The sequence below is a fragment of the Gymnodraco acuticeps genome, unplaced genomic scaffold (genome assembly GCF_902827175.1).
Source record: "Gymnodraco acuticeps unplaced genomic scaffold, fGymAcu1.1, whole genome shotgun sequence".
NCBI lineage: Eukaryota > Metazoa > Chordata > Actinopteri > Perciformes > Bathydraconidae > Gymnodraco > Gymnodraco acuticeps.
The window spans coordinates 1,525,858-1,550,885 of NW_022992216.1; the positions used below are offsets into that span (position 1 = coordinate 1,525,858).

At 40.3% G+C, this 25,028-nt stretch overlaps 1 protein-coding gene across 2 annotated transcripts in view; it reads right to left on the bottom strand.

Annotated features, from left to right (window-relative positions):
* Positions 1 to 25,028, bottom strand: part of necab2 (N-terminal EF-hand calcium binding protein 2) — a 196,551-nt gene that overhangs the window by 168,818 nt on the left and 2,705 nt on the right. For both annotated transcript variants that reach the window (XM_034205911.1, XM_034205910.1), the window contains exon 2: positions 18,743 to 18,767. In XM_034205911.1, coding sequence (XP_034061802.1) covers positions 18,743 to 18,767 — 25 coding nt within the window. The remainder of the gene's footprint in view (positions 1 to 18,742; positions 18,768 to 25,028) is intronic.

The following is a 25,028-nucleotide window of genomic DNA, read 5'->3' on the forward strand; positions in this document are numbered from 1 at the left end:
CAGTAGTTGGATGAGAATGGCTTCGTGTGCAGGTGGAGTCGCCGGACCTCGGTCCGCACCCAATTCCGTGCAAGAGCTACTCTCCAATCCTTTCGAAAGGAGAAGTTTGGGAGATAAATTGATACTTAAAGACCTTGGACCGGACCAACCCGATTTGTATATATCGCAGCAAGCTCGTGAAAAAGACAAAACGTATCAACAAGGCTTCTCACGTAGCTGAAAGGCATGGCTAGCTGGATGCAAACAGGTAAATGCTGTCTTTTGTTTCCCATGCTTGCTCTCCAAACAGCCGGGGACAGATATGATCTGTTCAGAAATTAGACAAAAGTTAAACAAGTACAAACCACAGACTGTCTGTGTCATGGAGAATACAGTCGCTGGTTTATTTATGTCTGTATAGGCCGTTGTTGTGAGTGTGGACGGTCGAAGCATATATAACGTTAGCTTAGCCAAGCTCCATTTAGAAAACACGCATTTTAAAAGGGTTTTTTGCCTGCCGTCTGTCTGCAGACTTGTCAAAGCGTTAATTCATGGTTTTTACTAACCGGTATCAGTATGTTGTTAATTCGGCATCATTTTGAAACGTGTATTACAATTAAATAACGGTAAAATATGTTCATCTTGTTGTAGTTGTAGCCCCCTTGCCAGCGATTCTCTCTCTAGTTTAGCATACTCAGCCCGACTCAGCCTGGTTGTTCCTGGCCCTAGAACCACGATTTTATGGGGCCAGAAAAACTGTGAATTAGGACCCGCTAGCCGGTACTAGGCCAAGTGGAAACGCAACCAAAAACGGGCCCCGCACGGCTCGGCACGCTTAAAGCGAGCTCTGCGCTGCACTGGAAACGCGCCATTACATCACCAGAAGTCCTAATTTAAGGGGTAATTTCTCCCAAAAAAAAATGTTTTACTCACTATATCAACAGCCCCACCAAAAATATTTTCCACCAGCCGCCACTGGTCGTGTTGTTGTTTGTGTTTGTTTCTCAGGTGGCATATTAGATTGGTCGTGTTGAACGTAGCTCTGTTCTTTCCACCACGCGGAACCTCCGCCTTGCAAACATTGCATCTGGCTGTTACACTGCCTTCGCTTTAAATTTTATAATATTTCCAAACTCCTGACATTTTCTCTGTCCCGACTCCCGAGTCACCAGCTGAACGTAGCCACTCGTTAGCTTACTGCTACTATTAGACACTGCGCCCAATCTGTTGCCAGATTTGAGAGAAATAAGCAACCAGGTCTATGAAAACAAGCCCAAAAGAAGCAACACATACATGATGTTGTGTCATTTTAAACCAAAACGAAGGCCTCAGGATGACTTTAAGACGTGAACATGGTCATTTTTGTTTTGTAACATTCAATAAAATAATACAAATATTTTATAAATAAATAATAAATTCCCGATCCGATTTTTTTCTCCCGATTCCGATCTTTTGAAAATCACGTGATCGGCTCCGATCCCCGATCACGTGATCGGGACATCTCTAATCGCGGCCACTCTAGTCAATGGGTGCTATTCCACCAGACGCGCCGCGTTACGGCTCAGAAGCGTCTCGGCGCTGGGCTCCGCTCAAAATAGGATTCAAGTCTATTTTTCGACTCGAGGCGTTGCAGAGGCGTCGGGCAGGAAGTGGACCCATCAGAGCATCCGGCCCATCCCCCAAAATAAACTAACTAGTAGTCTCCCCTCCGGTTTACAGGCACTGTGTACATTATATATATATATAATAATTATGATCATGAATGCATTTTTTTACCACTAAAATACAGCAACACGTCTTTGATTCATGCCGTTTAGAACTGGAATATTACAATTATTATTAACTTTGTCTGTACGAAGTAGCCTATCCAGCAAATATGCCTAAATCAACAAAAACTGCGAGCCGGCAGGCAAGACGCTCCGCTTCTGAAACGCGCCCGGTAGGGTATGACGCCGGAGGAGGCCGGACCAAAACCGCGGCGCGGCCGTGACGCGACACAGACGGACCCGGTGGAATCGAGGGGTTAGGGATAAGGTGAGAAGTTCAGTCATCCAGGAGGGACTCATAGTAGAACCGCTGCTCCTTCACATTGAGAGGAGCCAGCTGAGGTGGTTGGGGCACCTAGTAAGGATGCCACACGGGCGCCTCCTTAGGGAGGTGTTCCAGGCATGTCCAGCTGGGAGGAGGCAGAGGGCCAGACCCAGGACCAGGTGGAGGGATTATATCTCCACGCTGAGCTGGTTGATGGGGCCAGGGAGAGGGAAGTTTGGGGTTCTCTGCTGGAACTGCTACCTCCGTGACCCATCTCAGATCAGTGGTAGATGATGGATGGATCGATGGAATATTATTAAAAAAAGGCGTTTCTTTATTTGATGACTGCCCTACTGAAAACTGCCCTACTGAAAACCTAAAAAGAATGTTTAGTCAGTCAGCTCGGAGTGGGCGACACCTGAGTGCAGATCAGGAACTGAAAGCCAACAGCTGGTGAGACAAACAGGTCTTTAGCAAAGTGCAGTTAGTCTTGTGTAGAGGATCTTTGTAGGGGGGCAGAGGAAGGTGGGGGTTTACTTTGGTGTCATGGCAACAGCAGCCCGTAAGGCCTCCTGGGAGGAGAAACATAGGGATGTTGTAACCAGGAGCAACTGAGTGGTAACTAGGGGTTACTGTTGCCTAGATGTGAACCGAGGTAATCTGCTTGTTCAGTGCTTTACAGGACATGTTTAAAAAAAAGGGGGGCAAATCCATGTTAAACCTTTATGTGCAGTTGTTCTTAGCTCTTTTACAATTAATTATCACCAATATTAGCTCTGGTTGAGTGGGATTTAACCATTTAACCCTTAAATGATTTCTGTATTTTTTTTTCTCATGTAATAACGGAGTATTATGGTGTAATAACAGTGTAACATGGTTGTAACATGAGTATAAAAGGGGCGTAATTATGGTGCTATATGCTGTGCTGTGTGGAAAATCCAAAATATGGATGTGAATGCCCATTTAAGGGTAAAAAAATGAATGCATAATGTAGGGCTCAAAAACGTGGTCATGAAGAGTTTAAGAGGCTCACCGATCTCATTGAAAAAGCAAAGTTTGAAAAGCTAAATTAAATGGAGTGTACTCCATCCTGGTTGAAGAGACCTTTAGGCAGAGTTATTACGCACATGACACACACACATCCAAACACAACCGACGAGGCCACAGTGTTCATTATGAGCCACGTAAATGTCATGTCTTAAGTGCTCCTGGTGCTCTCAGGGCTCATAACAGAAGACCCCCACTTCTCTAATAATACACACAGCCGGTGTGCACAGATATTAATCAGAGTACACACATCCACCCATGAGTGGCAGCTCCCAACCGCTGCTCATTAAGAGAGAAAAGTCAGGAATTAGCAGCCGCTGTTAGATTCTCTCCCAATATGTAGCTTGGGGAAGAACAAACACTGAGCGGATTTGCCTCTGATCATCAGCACCGCCAATCATCTCCTGTAGTTGCAATCGCTATGGTAACCCCACTGTTTTTTTGCATGGAGGCACCTCACTTTTCAAGCACTGTGGCAGGTACTTCCTCTGCTCATTACGGTGCAATCCAGAAACAAACACACTTCATAGAGAGATAATAATGGATGCTGCTTCTAAAAGATGCTCCATTAATCACCATGAAGCTACGCTAAGAACTTTTAAAACAGAAGATGAAACACGTTGTATATTTCATTCCACTCGTTTTTATTATTTATAAACTCTGTAGTTGTCCTCACAAGAACTGAACAAATATGCAACTAGATGAATAGCTACATAGGATATAATGCTGAACATAACAAATTCTGAATATGGAGTAGATTTTACAACTTGTGGTTTGATTTTAAATCTCTGTGGTTCACTGCTATGCCAGAAATAGCATTGTATTTTACTGACACAATTTGCAATTCCATTAATAATACATTATCTGCCATAATTTATTGACAATATATTATTCACTTACTATATTATGTTTTTTCTGCTACAATCAACATTCTACACTATTAAATTGTTTTATGACATATTAAACATACTACACTATGACCTTTTTTTTACAACATACTATATTATGTACTTTTTTTACCAATATTTTCGACATGCTATACGATATACAGAAATGTTTGACATACCATATGACTTTTTTTCCACATACCATACTATGTTGATTTTCTGATATTTTTGACACACTATACTATGTTCTTTTATCTGATATGTTGCCATATATTTTTCTCATATTTTTCGATAAAGTACATTATGTTAATTTGGATATTTTTGACATACTTTACTTTCAGATTTGTTAAACATGCAACATACTACTACTATGCTATGTTGATTTGGTATGATTCTTCAACATACCATACCATACTATGTTGTTGTTGTTGTTGTTGTTTTTAGACATACAGTACTGTACCATGACACTTTCACAATCTGCTCATCAGTCCAGGACACAATGCTGCTCTGATTTCATCGCTGCCTCTTTGTTCAAATTCTTAAAAGGTTGTGTGTGTGTGTCTGAGAGAGAGAAGTTGAAAGGGTCACGTCAGTGAATTAATGATTGCCTTTCACACCTCCAGCACTTGAGTAGAGAATCTGGTTAAACGCTTTGCTCTCTTCGTGATGTTTGGTCTCATAATTCCCTTGCCCTTTGGTGTCAATCCTCTTCTTTGTTATAACATCAATACATGATCCAAGGCCTGCTTAAGACCTGTGTGCAGGTACAATAAAAGTCACAGTAAAGGTCCCTAGCAGGCAGTTAAAAAAAACGAATCTGATGACGCAAACCTGTATTTTCCACTCAGGGTTAACTAGGTATGTCAATGATTGGTCAAAGGGCTTTTTGTTACTTTTATTAGTCTTTGATAAAGACATCAGATTCTAGGCTTGGTTACTTGTCACTCTCACTATAATCGTTGTCTTATCTTTATTTGCTGGTCAAAGGATGGCAACTATTGCCGTTAGATGAATTACACCGGAAGTACAACCTTTTCATTTCTGAATTGGCACCATTCAAAGTATGCAGGAATATTAGCACTTCCTGTTTGCATGTACTATCACCAGTTTATTTTGATACAAAAGAGAACTTGAACTGACTTGGCAGTCTTTGTTATGCCTCGAAGAAAGAGTACACATTTTCTTGCGGCAATTTGGCACTTGAAGAACCTCTGTTCTAAACTGATAATAGCCTTGAGAGCTGGTAACCCTAACCCTATTGAAGAGAGCAGTGAGTTCATAATCATCAGCCTCTTTAACTCAGTTTAGTTCACCTATTGTCTGCCTTTCATTTCCTCTTCCATATATTACATACACAAGTAAAAGAAGACCACAAGATTGGAATGCTCATTTGCATAGCATTTCTTAGGAATTGTGTTGTCGTGTTGTGCAGGTTTAGAGACTGCAAAAGCTGCACAATCCTTTTGTGAATTATGCTTTGGTTAGGAGATCAGGAACTGAAGGAAGGATGAAGAGGAAAGAAGGGTAGAACAAACACGATTACACATGCATGGGGAGGAAGTGTATGGACTAACTCATAGAAAAGTAGAGGGATATACAGTAAGAGACCGAGGTGGAGAGAATAAAGGGAAATGGAAGGGTTAGGAGATAAGAGTAGAGACTTTACAGAAGGGGGTGCAGTGAGGAGGAAGAGAAAGGGAAGGGTGACGGTGCCAATAGCCCACTCATCCCACAGGCGGCTCAGCTTTGTTTCAGCAGCGCTGCCAAATGTGGCTCGCCAGGGAGTCATGCCACGCGAGCACCAAGGCCCGGTTTAAAAAGCCTTGGTGCAGACTGCACTGCAGAGAGGAAGGGAGGGAGAGAAATGATGGTGGATTGAACAGGAAAGAAAAAGTTGGACAATGAATGAAAACAATAAGAGAGCAAATCAAACTATTTCTTGAAGAATGCCCAAGAAAAACTACAGTATGATAAAAAAAAATTGGGGGTAAACTTATAAATAAACCCAAATGTTGTATGCTTAAACGACTTCTATTGCACTTTGAATATCGGACTAATTAAAAAATGCTGGGCCCAAATCCAACAATGCTCCTTTTTACCAGAAATGATATAAAGGTGGGATTGATCCCGATCCAGTGGAGGGCAGGGAAAGCGTTTTTTTCACCTGAAAGGACGCCCTTTGACGCCCTTGCATCAAAGGGCGTCTTAACTCCCAGCCTTTGATCCAGACGACCAAGACGCTGAACAAAGAGACTTCAATCCCCTCTGGTCTCCTCCCTCCCTCCCTCTTTCTTCTGTAGGCCACCAAAGGAACCTGCTCTAAATCCCTTTTTGCTTTCACTCCGTCGTTTCCTTCACATCTCATAGCTCCTGCACCACCACATTAACTCACTCAGGTTTACCGCTGCATGGCTCTGTTGTATTCTCATAACTACAGGAGCCATGTTGTATCATGCAAGACTCCTGCATGATCAAGTGATGCTATAATGATGCCTGAATGTCTCATTTTGTAGACAATAGGTCCATGTATTTAGCTTTGAAACTAAAGAAGTCACTCACTTTGATCCCTGCTAATTGAAAGGAATAGATTAACATTTATATCAATTATTCGCTTACTTGCCAAGAGTAAGGTGAGACGATCCATACCAATCTCATATCTGCACATTAAGGCCCATTCCCAAACTGCCCCCTACCCCCTACCCCCTACCCCTCCGTTTGCGCGTTCACGCGGAGGGTCCGCCATATTGAGGGCTGTTCCAAACCAATGAGTGTGGAGGGGGAGTGGGCTATCAAGCCCTCAAACAGCGAGTCTGCAGCGGTGCTGACTTGAGACCGGTCTCTACCTGACCGGAGTCACGCTGTGTGTGTCCGTCAGGAAACACGCTGTTTACAAGTAGTTCCAGCAAACATCCACTGATAAACTACGATGTTAACAACCTCATGATAACCTCACTTTGTTTTTTAATTTAGGATCATGCCTGTGTTTAGTCTAGAAAAAGGTAAATGTGTGCATTTTATTATAAAGTTGTGTATATTTACAGACTGTTGCAAAAACTAAGAAGCTTATAAACATCAGGTTTAAAACTAAAAGAGCTTTGAAACACAATGAAAGATGTTTGGAGTTTTATTTGAGTTATTCATTTAAACTTTTTGTTAAAGAGATGCTGATTTGAAACCGTTGTTACATACAGTTACGGCATTTCCTGTTTCTGCCGGAGAGAGGAGAGGCCGTCCCAAAGCTTGCTGCTGTATATACTCCCTCCATCTGATAGGAGGGAGCCTCGTTGAGCTGCGAGTGTGGCTACAGACGGAGTTCACTTCATCACGGAGGGGTAGGGTCGAGGGGGTGGTTTGGGATTGGGCCTAAATATGAAACTAAAACCACCAGAAGCTTACCTTAGCAAAACAGTTAGGTTGGATTTGTTGAAATGAAGAAATAAAATCTCTGATAAACATGCTATACAAGTATCTTGTCTTATAAGTATTAATTTGCTATTCATGCTAAGCTAAGCTAACCGTCTGGTGATATCAACTTCACATTTACCAAAAGACATGATAGTGGTATTGATATTATTATCTAACTCTGGGCAAGAAAGTTAATAAAAATGCATAACTTGTAAAACTATTATTTGTATTGCTTATCTTGAATGTTTGTTTGGGATCATTTCTGTATAAATTGGATAGGAACGGCGGCCCACAGGGGCAAACCGCTACAACGGGCCAGAACCCTTTGCCTAGGAGGAACACGCTGCAGTGTAAAAGAAATGCTGCAAATAAACAAACCAAATGTGCCAGGACACATGCAAATAAAGAAACATCTTGACAACAACATCTTGACAACACATGCGCCATATTGTCACTTGTCGGCTACCGTACATATCCATAAAGACTTCAGACGCTTATTTTGTCTTTTTCAGATAACTTGATTTTCCTATTTATGCTAAATGCTGCCAAAAATGACAAATAATAAGTATTGCCATAATGTATAAGTATTATGAAAGTGGTGTTGGATACGTCTGAACTTTTTAGCACTATCCCGGTTTACATAAGTGCAATGGATGAAAGACATGAATGCTAATGTAGTGAGATAATATACTCATGGTAACACACTTTTATATACATGTTATATACCCATGGTCCGGCTGTTCTGTACTGTATACAGCACCTCTGTAGTACCAGAGCGGTATAATGAGGATATGAGGATGTTATTATGTGTACCAAGATTAAATACACATACTTCTCTTATCATAGCTTTGCCCTGCAATGTCTCACACAACAGTTAAACATACACTTTGGATACATTTGTTTCTTTGTCTTAATTTAATTGAGCTAGACAAATCTTTTCCGTTCTATTTTTTTCACTGAAGTCGAACACTGTAAGCAGTGGACTGGATATGATTTCATTGTTTCAGCACCATTAAGATTTTTAATTAAGTAATTTTAGAACAACCAGCCACCCGTGTACAACTCTGCAGCCAACACACATCGAAACTGAGCAAGGGTGAAAGAAAAAAAGGTTTTTATCTTCTGTAATTACTTAATTTGATCACACACATGGCCAGTCCCACAACTGCAATTTTGTGAGATGCGTTCATGGTCATAAGAGAGGGATTTCTCAGAATACATACCAGTACAGTTTTTGTGTCAAAGCACAAAAAGAATAACGAGGGATTTAGCCTTGTTCTTATTGTTCAGACAATTATCTTCAAATAGAAACGAAAATGAAAATGAAAATGATAGCATATCACATTCTTGTGTCTTCCAGCATAAACACTTTCCTTCCTTTGTTTTCCCTTCCTTTCCTGTCACTCCGACAGAACTTCCCCTCTTTTCTCTGTCTCCCTCGTCATGAGGCACTGTGGGGCTCGTTAGCACTGGCATCAGTGATTAAAGACCGCAGGTAATTAGATACACATGACACCATTCTGACTGACTGGTGCTCTGATGAGCTGCCGCCTGGCGATGCTCTCTCACTGTTTCCACTGTAATAGTTACACATTAAATCTACTGTATCAGGGTTTCAATCATGTTTTCAGCCGGGTTTCATTCTATGAGTTGATTTGCATTGTTTCTGGGTTATTACTTACCACCACTTCCAGATGAAGTGGTTTACACTCCTTCCACACAAACTGAGGAAGCCTGTTACATTTTCATTCAGCTGATACTTTTGTCCAGAGCGACTTACCATAAGCAGTAGCGTGGCGTGGGGAAAAATGTAGGGGAAGCCCATTTTTTGGGTCGGGGGGCGGTCAATAACGTAACCAGATGAGTGATTACAGCGCCCGGTATCATTTTACACACATTTGTATCACACTGATGCAGGACTTGCACACGCCTGTTATCTAACCGACAGGTCCGCACGCACTCTCCAGCTGAAACTCTCTTCTTATTAATTTAAGCATTTTACTTATTAATGTATGCAGACAATCACACAATCTATGTGATTTTTGGATTTACCGTGCCTCTCAATTGCCCGTGACAGGTTGGCAAGGTCGATGAATCCTGAAGTTGCCCAAGTATTGTTCAGGGAGCACGAATCCTTGTCAAAAAGAAGACATGGCCAGCCAAATAGACGCTGAAGTTTAGTGCTTCCAGTTAGCCACTCCGTGCGGACATAATTGTCCTCATTGAATGTCCGATTATCTCCCTTTTTCCTCTGTGTACACACAGCTCGAGTGCGGGCATTTGCCTGTCATCTGATTTAATTTTTAGTTGCTGCTGTAGCGGAAGTTTAGTAAAGTTATGTTTGATTTAAGTACGCCAAATCTCCACCCTCCATAATGCTTAATTTGCTTGATAATTTCTAACGGCGGTGATGACAGTTACAGTATTAAAACTGATGTTGATGTGATTTGATTGGATGGCAGTGTCCAATCAAATCGCCAGCCGCCCCTGAAGGGAAGCAAGAGGCGGCTGGCTTCCCTTGGCATGGCCCTGACCAATCACAGGTTGGCAGGGGCATCACGTGGGCCTCATCTGATTGGTCAATCCCTCCATTTTTTTTCACCAAGGGAAGCTAGATTCGGCTGGCCTCCTCTCGCAACAGTGAGTGCAATCTACTGTTTCACCATAACATCTAGAGGGGCGCTGTTTGTTTCACTCTTTGTAAAATACTCAATGAGAATGGGGGAGAGACGGGCCGGCAGCAACACACAGTAAAGGAGAATTATCGAAACAAAACAAAGTGTTTTTATTTATTTATTTAAATTATAACTACAATCCGAAAAAACAGGGGAAGCCTGGCTTCCCTTGGCCTCCGGGAGAAAACGCCACTGACCATAAGTGCAATCAACCATGAAGATACAAAACAGCAAGAATCCTGCAAGCTTTCAATAAACCAAACAAATGTATGTGCTACTGCATTTTCCTCAGCCAAACATTTCTAAGTGCTGTGCTAAGAACAGAATAGAGAGGAAACAGGTGTCTGTGACAGAAAATCTGTAGAGTTTCTCCTAATATCTAAAGGGAACTTGTTCAACCATTTTGGAGACAGGAAAGCAAACGTGTGTTTTTGTTGAGGGGAATAGCGAGCCGATTGGTACAGGTTCAGGAGTGTAACGTTTGACCAGACCCTGGTTGTAGGAATGACCTGATACATTCACATCAAGGGTAGGCCAGTACCAGTGTCTTCAACCAGATTCTAGCAGCTACCCATCTTTCTGAAAACCTACACTCAGTCTGGCATTACGATGGATTTATAGAGAGAACTGGATACAGCGTTGTAGACGGGACCCAGTTCATTCTTCTGATAGTTGCTCAGTGGCGCATGCAGCCAAAATGGCCTGACTATCGACAGCAAAAGTACCTGTATCTGGGCCCATAGAGCTGGCGCACTTGTGTTTTACTCAAGCCCCGCCGCCAGTCCACAGCATGATGGCAGAGCTTATACTGGGTAGTTGATTTAGTTCGAAAAACTATCCGCTGTTTTACAGATTAAGCTTTCCCAATGTAAGTCAATGGGAAAAAGGCTTTTTGGGCCCAATGACATCAGGTACTGACACATCATTTGTAGTACCACCATTTGGCCATTTCAATTTCTTTCAACATGCAGCCTACTTCCTGAAGGCATTACTGAATATTTGGCATAATAAATAACATCCTGGTTTGAGGCTCACACGCAGTTTCTGAGAATTAGTTTGACATTTTGGGAAATATGGCGAAATAACTTTTGTTTTGAGCTTTCTGCAAAGAGTTGGGTCGAGTGTTATGTATATTTTTGTCATACTCAAGGCAAGAATTTGAATACAGGTATTTCCCTGTAAAATCATTCCTTTAAACTTCAAAGTGCTGAGATGTCAACCTTAAAGTGCTGAGACATCAACCCTAAAAACAGGTGGAGGAACAGACAGAGATGTAATCCTTCCTATTTTGAGACCTGTGCACCTGTGAAGCTGGCTCCTGTTGAATAAACCATGAACTAAGTGCTCCAGTACGAGCCATGATGCTGTATGTCTACTCTGCACTGCCTCATCTCTCACCCCTGTCTCCCCCCGTGTCTGCTACTTGTCAGTTTGTCTTTCTCAACTCATTTATGCCTTGCTTTCCTCTCCGTCTCATTATTTATGTTGACAGCGACACAGCCAGCACTCTTCATCCAAACCTTTGTCCTCACCCTGCCTCCTATATCTATATCCGGGATCCTTTGACACACACTACCAATAATCCAACTCTTGTAGGTAAGATAAATTACTTGACAGAAATGAAAACAAATCGAAAGTACAAAAAACAAAGGTTGAAGAGTTCGCCGGTAAACAGTACATTACATTACTTTACGTTACATGTTACTTGTTAGTCACTTTTATCCAAAGCGACTTACATACTCAATACTGTGGGCAATCCCCACAGGAGCAATTTGGGGTGAAGTGTCCAGGGACACAACGGCATGCTGAATGCAGTGGGGTTTGAACCTGTGGTCCCCTGATCCAAACACCAACGCACAACCCACTGCACCACACGCCTCCCCAAGCAATGTAGATTTGATTAGCGGTTCACACATCCTCAGTTCTGCTCTCTCCAGCTCTCACTCAACACATTCAATGCAGACAGTGAAGAGAAGGAACATGTGGACTTCAGTCAGAAATAATGATGTCCCCATTCAAAGGAGAATATGGATAGAAAAAGTAACTGAAGAGGTCTTGAAAGTTGCCCAATCTAGAGATGCGAATTCTAACTGTAAAATATGTATGTAATGTAGACAACCAATGACAGAATGACATCCTATAATACTAACAATCCATAGAGGCTGGAATTACTGCTGCTTTCCAGAAAACTCTGACATTTCTGAAAAACTATGAGATGCCACCCAAAGTCAAAGTTCGTACTTGTAAACTCTCAGCAAATATGAAATATGTCTTGTAGACAACATTAAAATATGCTCAGAATTGTCGAAGAAGTATATGTTTATAGTAGCTCATTGGCATCATGAACCTGGATAATTTGGTATACAAATTGACATTCAACCTGAGAAAATGTCAACCTCCGAGTTCTTTTGAACGAAGCATGAGAGCACAGAGAAGTCATAGGCATAGTGATGATGATGACTAACTGCTACAGAAACCAAACTTTGTGCTGACTGGCTACTTGCTCTACTGGCAAGTATTGGTGACAGAGGGCTGTAAAGGTTATCTATGCAAGATTTATAAGAGTCTAAAAATATGAAAAGTAGATTGAGGAAGGGTGGTTATTGGGCAGATAAATTATTAACACTAGGATCAAACACTAAGGTATTGGTGAAATAAAAACATCTTTAGATGCTAGATGTTGTTTTTCTTTACTGTAGCTTCACCTTTTATGGAGGTAGGTGTAGTGTCAATACCAGGTTTCCCAGATAACATTGGGGAGAGAAAAGCTAAGAAAACATTTACACATCCAAAAAAAAGGACTGAGAAGCCATGATACCATTCGCGAAAAAGAGAAGAAACAGAAGACAGATTAAATGATAATATAAGTACAACGAAATGACTTTCATTAATTTAGCAGTGATACGCTCTGTTTGGCCACACTGAAGCGAAGCAGCTGCACCCAGCTATTTGCTTAGAGGTTTTAAGGTTGTAATTCTGTCTAGTCTTGACAGCACGGATAAACAAGCCTCCCTAAACGCCGTCTGCTTTCAGTCTTTCTGTCAAACACTGTGACGATAATTAGCAGATGGCTGATGAGTCACAAGGCGCTAAGCACAATACATAAATAAACCTACCAACTAACCAATGAGAACACAGATAGAACATTTTAGGTTGTGTTAGTGTTTCCCTAACATGGTGTCATGAAAATGTTTTGTTTTTTTAATTAAAAGGAAGCGTTGCTACTTTTCAACCGGCATTTAGTCATTGCAATGTGGGTGTCAATGATGTTCGGCTTCCCTCTGTCGGCAAATGAGCAGGGAGCTCCTAACGCCTGGGAGAAAGTCACAAATTGTTCATTTGCATATACAACCAACATTGCAATGATACAAAGCCAGTTAAAAAATCCACAAAGTTCTGCTTTAATTAGACCAGGTGTGAAAGTCACAGGATTGGAAAAAACTCAGTTCTTAAAATTAAAAAACAACCAATCCCTGTGCAACACGCAAATACCTACAGGGACACGTCTTTGACAGACTACCAGCTTCACTTGTTACTACAGAGAGCAACTGTTAGCAATAGCACAGAGAATGTTTTGCAAACTTAGTAGTGTGCAGGTGTTGGATTTGACCCAAACTCTGGTGCTTTCTTTCATATCCAACCAAAAAATACTGCTAGATATAAATAAATGTTCCACAACGACTAACAGTGACAGCCACTGCAAGGTACAAGCTAATGCAACCCAGTCTCACGGCATTTCGTGTTATAGTCACAAAATTAATTTAATCTATTGATTCGTTTTCACCAACACGATTTTCCCCTTTTTTTCGTGTCACACAGAACGATTTTAAAAGCAATGTATTTCTATTGGTAGTGTGTTTCGTGCCTGCAGCACGTCTTTTTGTCCGGTCGGGTCTTGGAAGACCGGAAGCTGTGTGGTTCATAAAAACATTTTCTTACTCAATATCTTACCCTAAGCCTCATCCTACCCCTTTTATTTGAAATATTATAATGTCAGAGTTTTTTTGCATTCCGCGAGGAAAAGAAATGGGGCAAAAAGCCTCAGAATACTGAAATCTGTATTTTAAAAAAAAATGTTTCCTTATAATTTGTTATTATTTGGTGCAGGCACGAAACATACTACCAATATAAATACATTGCTTCTAAAATGGTTCTGTGTCAGAATACTGAAATCTGTATTTTTTTTTCTCTTTTTCCTTCGAATTTGTTATAATTTACATTGCTTTTAAAATCGTTCTGTGTGACACGAAAAAAATGTGAAAATCGTGTTGGTGAACACGAATCAATAGATGCATTTTGTGACTATAACACGAAATGCCGTGAGACTATGTTGGCTAATGAGCTAACAAGCTAACAAGCTAACAAGCTAACAAAACTTAGCATTGGGATACGTTTGCTATTTGCCGATTTTAGTCCACAACATATTTTTTTGTCTTTTTATGTAGTTAAACCTGGGTTAACAGATCATTAATCATAGCAGAGTATTTTATAAACTTCTATATCCTACAACTTCCCTTGAGACAGACTTTAAAAACCTTACACAACCATTGCTGACCCACACAGGTTCTTCAACATTTATTACATATTTAAACCTCTCGTGTGAGATTTAAAAAATCACTCCCCACTTCAAATAGATGGTAGTAATGTTGCTCTATAGCGAGCAGTACATCGTAATTTTAGACACTGGAGTCAATTTGATTGTGAGTTATCTCTGACAGTTGATTTTTGACTTATATCCTTTCCAATAGGGTTCGGAAAGTTAGTATAAATTAGGGTGCTTTACATGCCACGGACACTACGAGGTACTTTCCAATGTTGACATTTTTGAAGGCGCAACATTATTGTATACAGAACAGAAATTCCACGCAAAAATGATGTACAGTAAATATAAGCCACTACAGGTTATACATTTGAAATAATCAATAATTGATTGATGTATCAACGTGCATCAATCAGCATGTTTTAATGTTCTGCTTCTGTAAATTATATAAAAAATTTGCTATATTTGGCATTAAACGTGACATCTATAAAAGAGGACAGCACCAGGAACCTTAAAATCAAGAAGCTAAATTGAACTCAGCCTAGCATTTACGTTAGTATTAACCTATACTTCCATATTGCATGAGCTGACACCTAATTCCACAAGAGTTTGGTGCCCTTGCATAATTCCCTGCATCATTATACACAAGTTCAACAGAGGTTGTTGTGTGTGCTGGTTGACAGTCTTACTTGGCAGATTAAATAAAACATAGCATCATCAATGTTATTAGTAACACCGTTTTTTCCTGCAGTGACAATACAACATTACAGCTGTAAAACAGGCAGAAACTCTCAGTGTACACTTAGTAGTGGGTATTACATACAAATCAGCAGATATATAGGTGGGATACATGTCTGTAAAACTTGTTTATGCATTACATTTTTCACGACCAAAGTAGGTAAATGGGGAACAAAAGTAATTGTAGGAAAAAACAATTACGTTTTGCAGCCCGGGAGTCAGGATGAAAAGCGTTTTTCATTTTAGAAGTACAATTAAAATGCAAGTACACCTTGATTTAATTTAGTCAGCAGTGACATAAAAAACATGCAAATAGAATAATAACCCAAGTTACTATTTCATAACATTTCCATTTGACTTGCAAGGATTAAGTATCAAACGGCAGCGGCTCAGTGAACTGTGTCATATTAGAGGTGCTGCTGCAAGTGCAAACAGTAAACCAAGTGCTGTCAAATGATGCAACTATTTCATAGAATGATTGGTGATTGCTGAAAAACAATGTCTTTGAGTCAGGCGTGATAATCGCAAACAACATGCACAGAATGCGCACATACACACATTCAAACTGATACACTTATAGCACACAGAAAATTCTCTGCGATGCATGTAACTTGTATTTGAAGTACTGTAGATGTGCTCACACACTAATGTTCACACTCTTTCTGGCTTGCTGTTTCAGCAGCTTGGGGGCAGGAAGGTCATCCCTGAAATATGTGCCATGAATGTTAAGACAGAACTCGACCAATTAAATATCATTTACATTTACTGCCCCGCTGTCAGATATACGACACTCTTCGTTATTCCACATTTTGTCTTTCTCTCTGTTAACCCTCTCCCCCTTTTAGACTCTGCCACCTCCCGCCTCTCTTTCTGTCAATCTCCCCCCTCCCTGCACCTTCTCTTTTAACAATTCTCTCTTCTCCCCCTCAGCATCCCCATTCTCCCTTCTCTCGCTCATTAAAACAGTTCTCCGGTCTTCTCCCAGGAGAGAGGAGGAGGATAAAAATAGCTCTTCTTCAGCTTCTGTTCGCTGGCTCTTTCTCTGCAGCGTGTGTTCCATACATCAAATGACTACGTTTCTTCATGATATCTGTCGTTCCTTCTTCAATCTCTGTTACTAACTCTCAGTCTCTCCTTTCTCCTGCTGTGATGCTCCTCACCCATCCACACTTATATCTTCCTCTATGAAGACTCTCTGTTTTGAGCAGCAATGGAGAGACCGTCATCGCAAAGTTACACAGCTTCGTTGTGAAAAGAAGAGAGCTATATTCTCTGTATGGGATAAGATCGGCATGAAATGTAAATGTTGTTGACGCTACCTTTCCTTTTCTGAGCTCTTGGTAATTAGGAAGTGCAATCATTTAAAATGTTGACAGCTGATGCAACAGCCCAATAAAGGCTCAATCATCTTTAGAGTAAGATAAATATGCCATGCAGCAATGATGTCAAAGTTAAATCATCTGGAAAAATTGTTTACAGTCTGTTTGCTAGTCTTCTACTTCATTTGACAAATTGATTTTTTTCCTATACTGTACATTTGCACACACTCAAATACACACGCACACACACACACACTGCGACTGTGCTAACAAGAGCTGGGTGATGAATCAATTAGTTTTTTCATTTCAGATTTTGGATTTCAATGATTGAGAACAAGATAATGGAGATTACTGCGCCTCATTTTATTTTGCATGTTATAAACCAGCGCACCTCGCCTTTTCTATATGTGAAAGCGTAGCACCTTTGCCCATTTTGGTTGAGATATTGACTGCAATATGTGGAATGAAGTTAACTAAAATGTTAATCATAGTTTTCAGTAGCTTCTCGAAGTGAACTAAAACAAATATTAAATATATATGTTATTTTAATATACATTTACATTTAGAATTGTCATGTTTGGTAGTTTTCATAACGTTTTGGAGTGCAACGTTATCATTTTTTAAATAAACCATTAAATATATAATATTTGTTTTAGTTTACTTATATATAGACGATATACTGTATATACATATTGTTTATCAAAATTGGCAACATGACTTTTTAAATCAGTTTTCCAGTTCAATAAAACATCCAATTCTAACAAAACCAGTGTTTAAAAGAAATGTTTGAAGAGAAATGTTAAATAAATGCAAGTTAAACCGCCATAATAACGTGAAGAGACATCTTCTTTACAAATATTCATTTTGCGGCGATAGCTTTGCTGAGACCAAAAGTAATCCGTTGGGCAGATGAAAACACACACACACACACACACACACAACACACACACCAACACACACACACACACACACACACACACACACACACACCACACTGGAAGAGCAAATGGCCATCTGGCTGCTATGAAAGCACATCTTTTTTATGCTGTTTCCTCATTATCCTTTTAGTCAACGGCAGAGTGATGGGATAAAAAAGGAGAAAAGGGGAAGGATAAGAAATAGGAAAGATAGATAGAGGAGGAGATGTAAGCGAAGAAGAGAGAGGAAGATGAAGAGATAGATAGAGGGAGAGAGAGAGTATCAGTACATAGATGCCAGAGGGTATAAACAAACCGCTCACTGGCAAAGCTACACAGAAATGTAAACTTGCCCCTTCTGAAAACACTTTTAATGTCCCAACATGCTAAAAATACTGCACACTGCCGCAGCAGCTCATACTGCAACAGAGCTTCATGCTGAAGAGTGTTCCGCTGCACAAAGCATCTGTCTGAAAACATTCCCAAAGAGGCCAAGATAGTTCAGGAACAGGTTTGTTTGTTAGATCACCTTTGGTACATTGTTGCCCCTGGATGGGAAAACTACAGATGCCAAACTGTATGAAGCAGAAGTGAACATTGTGAAAAAGCACAACTCCATTCATAACGGTGAGCAAGTATACGCACAATTCCAAACTGGAATGCCGCCATTACAAATCTCATTACGGACAGAATGTGCCTGGATTTTTAAAAAATTGCACCAATATGAAAGCTCCAAAATATTTTTGGAAAGGTCATTTTGCATTTTAATTTCCATCAGAATAGACAACAGACATATAATACAAATACATATATTCAAGGCTTTTCTGTCCTTCTAGCAAGTCTGGAAATTACATGAGAAATAAATAAATTCTAATAAGAAAATGTTTATGTTTAGTTTTTAGTATTTATCTGTTACAATTAAAATCATGGTAAAAGGCATAGGAATCAATGGTATACAAAGAATATCTATTGATTTTTTAGTAAGTCTTTTCATACTAGATCCGTTTTCTTTTAAATAATTTTATAATTTTAATAAAGCAAGTCATCTATAACCTGAAAATACAGTGTCAATAAGAATACTTTATCCGTCTATCAATATATATATATTTATCATTATACAGTAAATCCCAGAAAGAACTGTAATGGATAATGTTCAAGGTATATATTTTTTTATTTAATAAAGACAATTAATGAATTCACTCACCATCTTTGTCAGCTCTTCTGAATATCTGTGAACAGAAAGCAAGAAGGTGTCGTTAGTATCATTGAAGGTTTTTGCATTGACCTGTAAGAAGCAGGGAAAATGTACTTTCATATAAAAGCCATTATAAAACAAACAAGTCAAATCAAGCAATCTGATTGGTTCTTAGCCGTGATATAATAAATAATAATAATAATAATACATTACATTTATAAAGCGCTTTTCCTGGTGCTCAAAGCGCTTACAAGCAAGTAAAACAAAATAACAACAAAAGTAGAAAGTGCTAAGCTAGGAGGAATAAGGGCAAGGGGTTAGTTGATTAGGAGTTGAAGGCAAGAGTGAAAAGGCGAGTTTTGAGGGATTGTTTGAATGATGTGAGAGTGTTGGCGGATCTGACGTGGCTGGGGAGGGAGTTCCAGAGTGTGGGGGAGGCTGCTGCGAAGGCCCTGTCACCCCAGGTCCGGAGCTTTGTCCTGATGGGCTGCAGTAGGTTAGCTTTAGCAGACCTGAGGCGACAGGTGGGGTTGTGTCGTTGGATGAGGTCACGGAGGTAGGGGGGGCAAGGTTGTTGAGGGCTTTGAAAGTGAAAAGTAATATTTTAAAGTCAATGCAGTGTTTGATGGGGAGCCAGTGGAGGTCATGGAGGATAGGGGTGATGTGGTCGGAGCGTCGGGTGGAGGTGAGCAAGCGGGCAGCTGAGTTTTGGACATATTGAAGTTTTTTTAGTATGAATGCAGGTGATCCAAAAAGTATGCTGTTGCAGTAATCCAGTCGGGATGTTATAAAGGCATGGATCAGAGTTTCAGCAGCGGTCGATGAGAGGGAGGGTCTAATGCGGGCGATGTTCTTTAAATGGAAGAAGCGTTTTTTGTGACCTGGTTGACGTGAGGGAGGAAAGTGAGGGTGGGGTCGAGGATGATGCCAAGGTTACGGATGTGAGTGGAGGGGTTGACAATGGAGCCATCGATGGTAAGAGAAAAATCTTGGGTTGAGCGGGTAAGTGAGTTTGGGCCAATGATTATAAGTTCCGATTTGTCACAGTTAAGTTTTAGAAAATTGTTTTGCATCCAAATTTTAATGTCAGTGAGACAGGTGCTGAGCTGGGAGTGTGTGGTTTGGAGAAATTGATTTTGTTGAGAGGTTAGAGCTGCGTGTCATCAGCATAACAGTGGAACTGGAGTTGGTGTGTTGACGGAGGATTTGTCCAATTGGGGAGGATGTAGATGATGAACAGAAGGGGACCAAGTACAGAACCCTGAGGAACGCCATGATTGACGGGGGCCAATTATACCAATAATGAGCGTATATCACGGGTAGAATTGTAGTTACTTTTCACAAGTCAGTATCCCTTCGCGTCTGAGAAAAGCTACAACCGTTACAACTGTTACATTACGTCCGTTACAAAACTAACTAACTAACAAAGCTTAAGATTGAAACATTTAACGTTAACTTCGACCTCCGGGGTGGCCTAACTATGGAGGAGTGGATTGAGCAGTGCCTATCTCCAGAAAAAAGCACCTAAAGTTGAGCTACGTGAAGAGCAGGTAGACCAACTGGAAAAGTACCACCATTCAAAAGCTTTCTGATGCGGGTCTTGAAACAAAGCAGAGAAATTATGACCGTTGGTGACCACAGGGGCGAAAGCTCTCTCCAGAGCTACTGGCAGCCAAATCTCGGGGACCGGAGAAAGTGGAGCAATATTCCCGCCACACCAAGCAACAGCCTAGCACAACCTCAACCTATACAAGTAACCACGTAAGCCATGCTACTGATGCTGGACAGTTTTTCAGTGGGTGCACAATAAACGGCAACATACATATACATATATAAATGAATGTAAATAAATAGCCAAGTAATCGATCAACGCTCTCTGTCTAATATGTTCGCTAGCTGTTAGTGTTGTTGCATTATTTTGAATATCATTATTTACTAATAAAAACTATTTAAATTAGAGTGTGTATTTTTCTTTCATATTGCCACACTTGGTAACCGTTTTATAAAAGCAATAGCTCACTTCAGGCCGTGATATATGGTCATTATATCACAGTTAAGGGGGTTGAACCACGCCCCTTAACTGTGATATAATGACCATATACCACGACCTGTCGTGAGCTATTGCTTAAACAACACCTATTCAAATCAAAGGCTTTGGAAAGTGACTTAGTCTGTGGTGGTAGTTACATGGGGTTGACATAGTAATACAAACTCCTTCCATTTTTCTGTAAACATTGTATTTATCTTATCTACTTCTGAAATCACTTTAATACCCATCAAGTTTTATCACACAGTGCTGGAATTAAAGTCAGCAAATATTAGCTGATCACACATGCAGTAACCAACGAGCCATGCAAATCATCTTGGCTACAGTTTTCGACAGGAAACACACTTACGCTTGATAGAGTTTTGCTAGCCTCAGGAATATCCCAAGACAGCTTATTATTATAAGTAGTTATCAAGGACAACGTTATTGCTTGAAAACAAAAGGTAGAACGTGCTGTACATCATTGTCAACAGCTCCCCCCTTGAAAACAATTATTTTGATGGCTCCACTAAGAATTCACATGCTTCCATTGTTTGTTTCAGTTGACTCTCATAAGTCAGAAGTTGTTAAAGAGCTTGGTAGGAAAAGGGTTCTTTAAGTTTAGGTGCGATGAACTTGTGATTTTGTTCCATCAAGACCCCATCTTGCATCCCCATTTGATAAATCGTTAGCTTCATGGCAAAATTGCCTAAGTCTTGAGATATCTGCCTAACTCTACTCTCCTAAAACTGCTGATCCCCGTGCATTATTGCCTATCAGGTATCAGAATACTTTTCACGTTCCAAAATCACTATCTAAGTCATCTCTTGACTTAGCCCTTTTCGACGCTACATACAAAGATGGCGTCCACCATGAAAAACAAGGTTTGGCTGCCCACAAGTGAAGCATTAGCTCTTCTCTTTGATTCAAGAGAGAAAGAAGAATGGTCAGGAAGTAACACGGACACCGGGCGACAGATTGAAGAAGAAAAACAGGAGTTAAAGCCTCCAGAGCAGCTCCTGATTCATTGACAGAAAGAAAATAAAGTGTTTTCTTCATTCTCTGAAAACATTCAAATAGGACTTAGACAATTATACTATGAAGCTAATGAAATATAATACTTAATTTGAACTAAGCAGAGACTTCGAAGCGCTCTAGGCTTGAACCTAGGACTTCTTGCACCCACAAATTAAAAGTGGCATGTCTTACAAGACTGCTCATTGTACCATTTCCCCAGCCTATACTGCTCATCCATCCGCCTATTTCCATCCCCTATCCAGGTCAGGTCATAGTGGAACCAGACTTCAGGCCACAGTCACACAAGTTGCTCTCTCCTTCACTTCGCATCCTCCAGGTCTTCTTAGTGACCCCCGAGGAATTCCCAGAGAAGATTGGATATGTAGTAATTTCAGGATTTTCTAGACGGGCACTGGGGTCTCAATCCCAAGAGGACGTGCCCTGAATGACTCACAAGCATCTTAAGTGGTACCTTCAACATGCAGGCGCAGCAGTTCTCACTTTCCTCACTTCCTCCTTCCTATGAATATCTTAGCAGCTTTACCGTCCCTAAAGGTGATCCCAGACATCTGGGGTAAGGAAGCCATCTTGAAGGCTGACATATATCAACAAAGCTTTGGCCATGCCTGACATTCAGAACACAATGTACATCCGAAAGATGGGTCTTTGGTTTTAAGATGAAATCTGAGAAGTTTCATGGCTTTACAAACCTATCAACCATACTTCTTTTGCGTGATCACGGATCTACAGTAGGTTGTTGGATCAATGGATTTAGAGTCCAGAGTGCTGACCATTACAATATGGAACTTGGGATCAGGGTAAGCATGCTATTCACATCCTCATGAAGACATGCAACTTCTTGTCATTTCCTCCATCTGGGTCTAGTTGATAACTTTGTTGGAAATCAAATTGATGTAAGGATTTCAAAGGTTCAGAACAATGACGCTTCCCATCTTAATAGCAAAGAATGCACAAAGTTGACATTTATAAACAGCAAAACTTTTAAAAACTTGTTCAATTAAACTCTATTCCAGATTTTCAAAAGCTATATTTGTCCTTAGGGCTTGAACCTTGGTCTCTCAGGCCCTGTGTGATTCATCCATCTATTAATTGTACTCCTTTATCGGAGTCAGGCCTGGGCAAAATGTCCAGATGCTCTTCTCCACTTACACTTCCTCAAAATCTTCTCAGAGCCAGATTGGATATGTAGTCTATGCATGATTTTCTTTTCTTGCATAAAAATGCCAGATACTTACTTTTGAGGTAGAAATAGTGAAACCATCCGAATCGTTTTTTCTTCAATTGTTAAGGACAGAAGCATATTCAGTTCTTTTTTTCCATCCTTTAAAATCAATCAATCAATATGTTTTACTAAGCAACACATGAAAAAGTTTGGGTGCAAGTATATCCTTTCTTCATGAAACCAAACTATTCCCTTAGTCTTTTGGTGAGGAAATCTTTTATATTTTTCTCCAGAAAAAGACATTAAACTAAACATCAGTGTAAGGCTTTGGCTTGAAGTTATACAAGAGATGTAAGAATAAAAAGCCCCTTCAGATGCCATTAGCAGCAATCGAACATGCTGGTATTTGTAGAGTGAAGCTGATGCATTGTCCTTTTTCCCCATAAATGTGCCCTGTAAATTGATCTGTTCAGTGGAGCAGAACATGACATTAAGTCACATTTCAGCTGAAGTGACAGATGGTTAACACACGTAATGTTTTTTTTTAGTATAAACCGAACGACAATTATCCCCCGCAAAAAAGACCCCAGTGGGTGAATTACTGCAAAGGAGATGTTCCGTCTTCCATTCAATTTGTTAACTTGGGGCAGTCCACATGATAATAAAGCCCACAAAGTGTATCTATCTGTAGATAACGTGCAATGGAGTGTGATAATACAAAGCCAAAGACTGAAAGAGCAGGGGATAAAAAGCTCACAATGTTTATGAACACACACAAAGTCGCTGATCTTCAACTGATTGACGATTGCTTGCAGTGTAACAACGTTCTATGCAGCGAACATACAAGGTTCTGGGGCTTATTTATAGCTTTCTGTGAAAGTCCTCTTTCCCTATGGGATTGAAAGTGGCAGGTCTGCTCCTTTCATCAGAGTGTGATGTAAACTGTTCCTACTGACAACTGCCAGGAGACCGCAACAATGACAGAGTAGAGGGTGGAAGACACGTGAGGGGGAAGCTTAAGATTAAATGAAAAGACAGGAAGAAAGAGAGTGAGACGCTCTGCTCTTACTCTGTGTGTATTCTTACTTTTCATTTCAAGCATCATCATGTTGTTGTGAGCTAACCAATGTAAGCAGAGTGGTTTATAGCCGTATTTTCACAAAATTACTTTTAAAAAATCGGAACACGTTGAAGTGGGTGTTTTCCTTTGGAACTTGTTTTTCTGGAAAACAACCTGGGGCCATTGTAGCTTTAATTATTCTTGTGAAAGAACAAAAATGACAACTTTATTAGAAATGTTTCCAACTTACTGCAGGTGGCCCCATTTTGTTCAGGGTATTTATTTAAACATTAACTTTACCCTGACAGGATGTGGCGTGTACATAGGTTCGACTGAAGAACATCATTGAAAAACCTATGAAACGTTCATATACTGTAAAAATGGACCATAACAATGGCTTTACTTGTTTAAATGAATGAATGGTGTTTTGAAGCTTCTTGCAGCGGGTTCTTATTTTACACAGCGTTTCTTCATGCAGCGCTTTTAGTCAATGTTAAGCATTTTTCATCAAGTGGTGAATGTTTTTTGATTCAGCACATTGGTTGTCAGATATGAAGACGTTCTTCTTAGCATGTGTTTCAGGGCACATTTGTGTTTATAATATTATTCATCAAGTAAACAGTTTACATATTAGATAATTAAATAAATTATTAGTTTGATTACCTAGATTTCATAATGAAAAAAAGATTGACTTACAATTAAGGTAACATCGAAAGAACTCACTTTGATTTAATTAGCAATGCACAGTTCAACAATTGTCGCTTCCCTTTACTCTAGTAGTTTATTGCCTGTAAAAGTATTGGTTCACTCAGGCAGGTGACTGCAGGCATCTGGAAAGGCCAAAGGTGAAAATCATTAACTCCTGCGACGCAGAACGTTTAAAATGACAAGCTCTTCTGCATTGTTCTCTCTCTCCTGCGGCCGCAATTCAAGAAAATCTGCCAACTCGGAAGCTGCTGGAGGACAGGCAGGCTTTGAGAGGAGGGAACATGTTTGCGTTAGAAGGCAG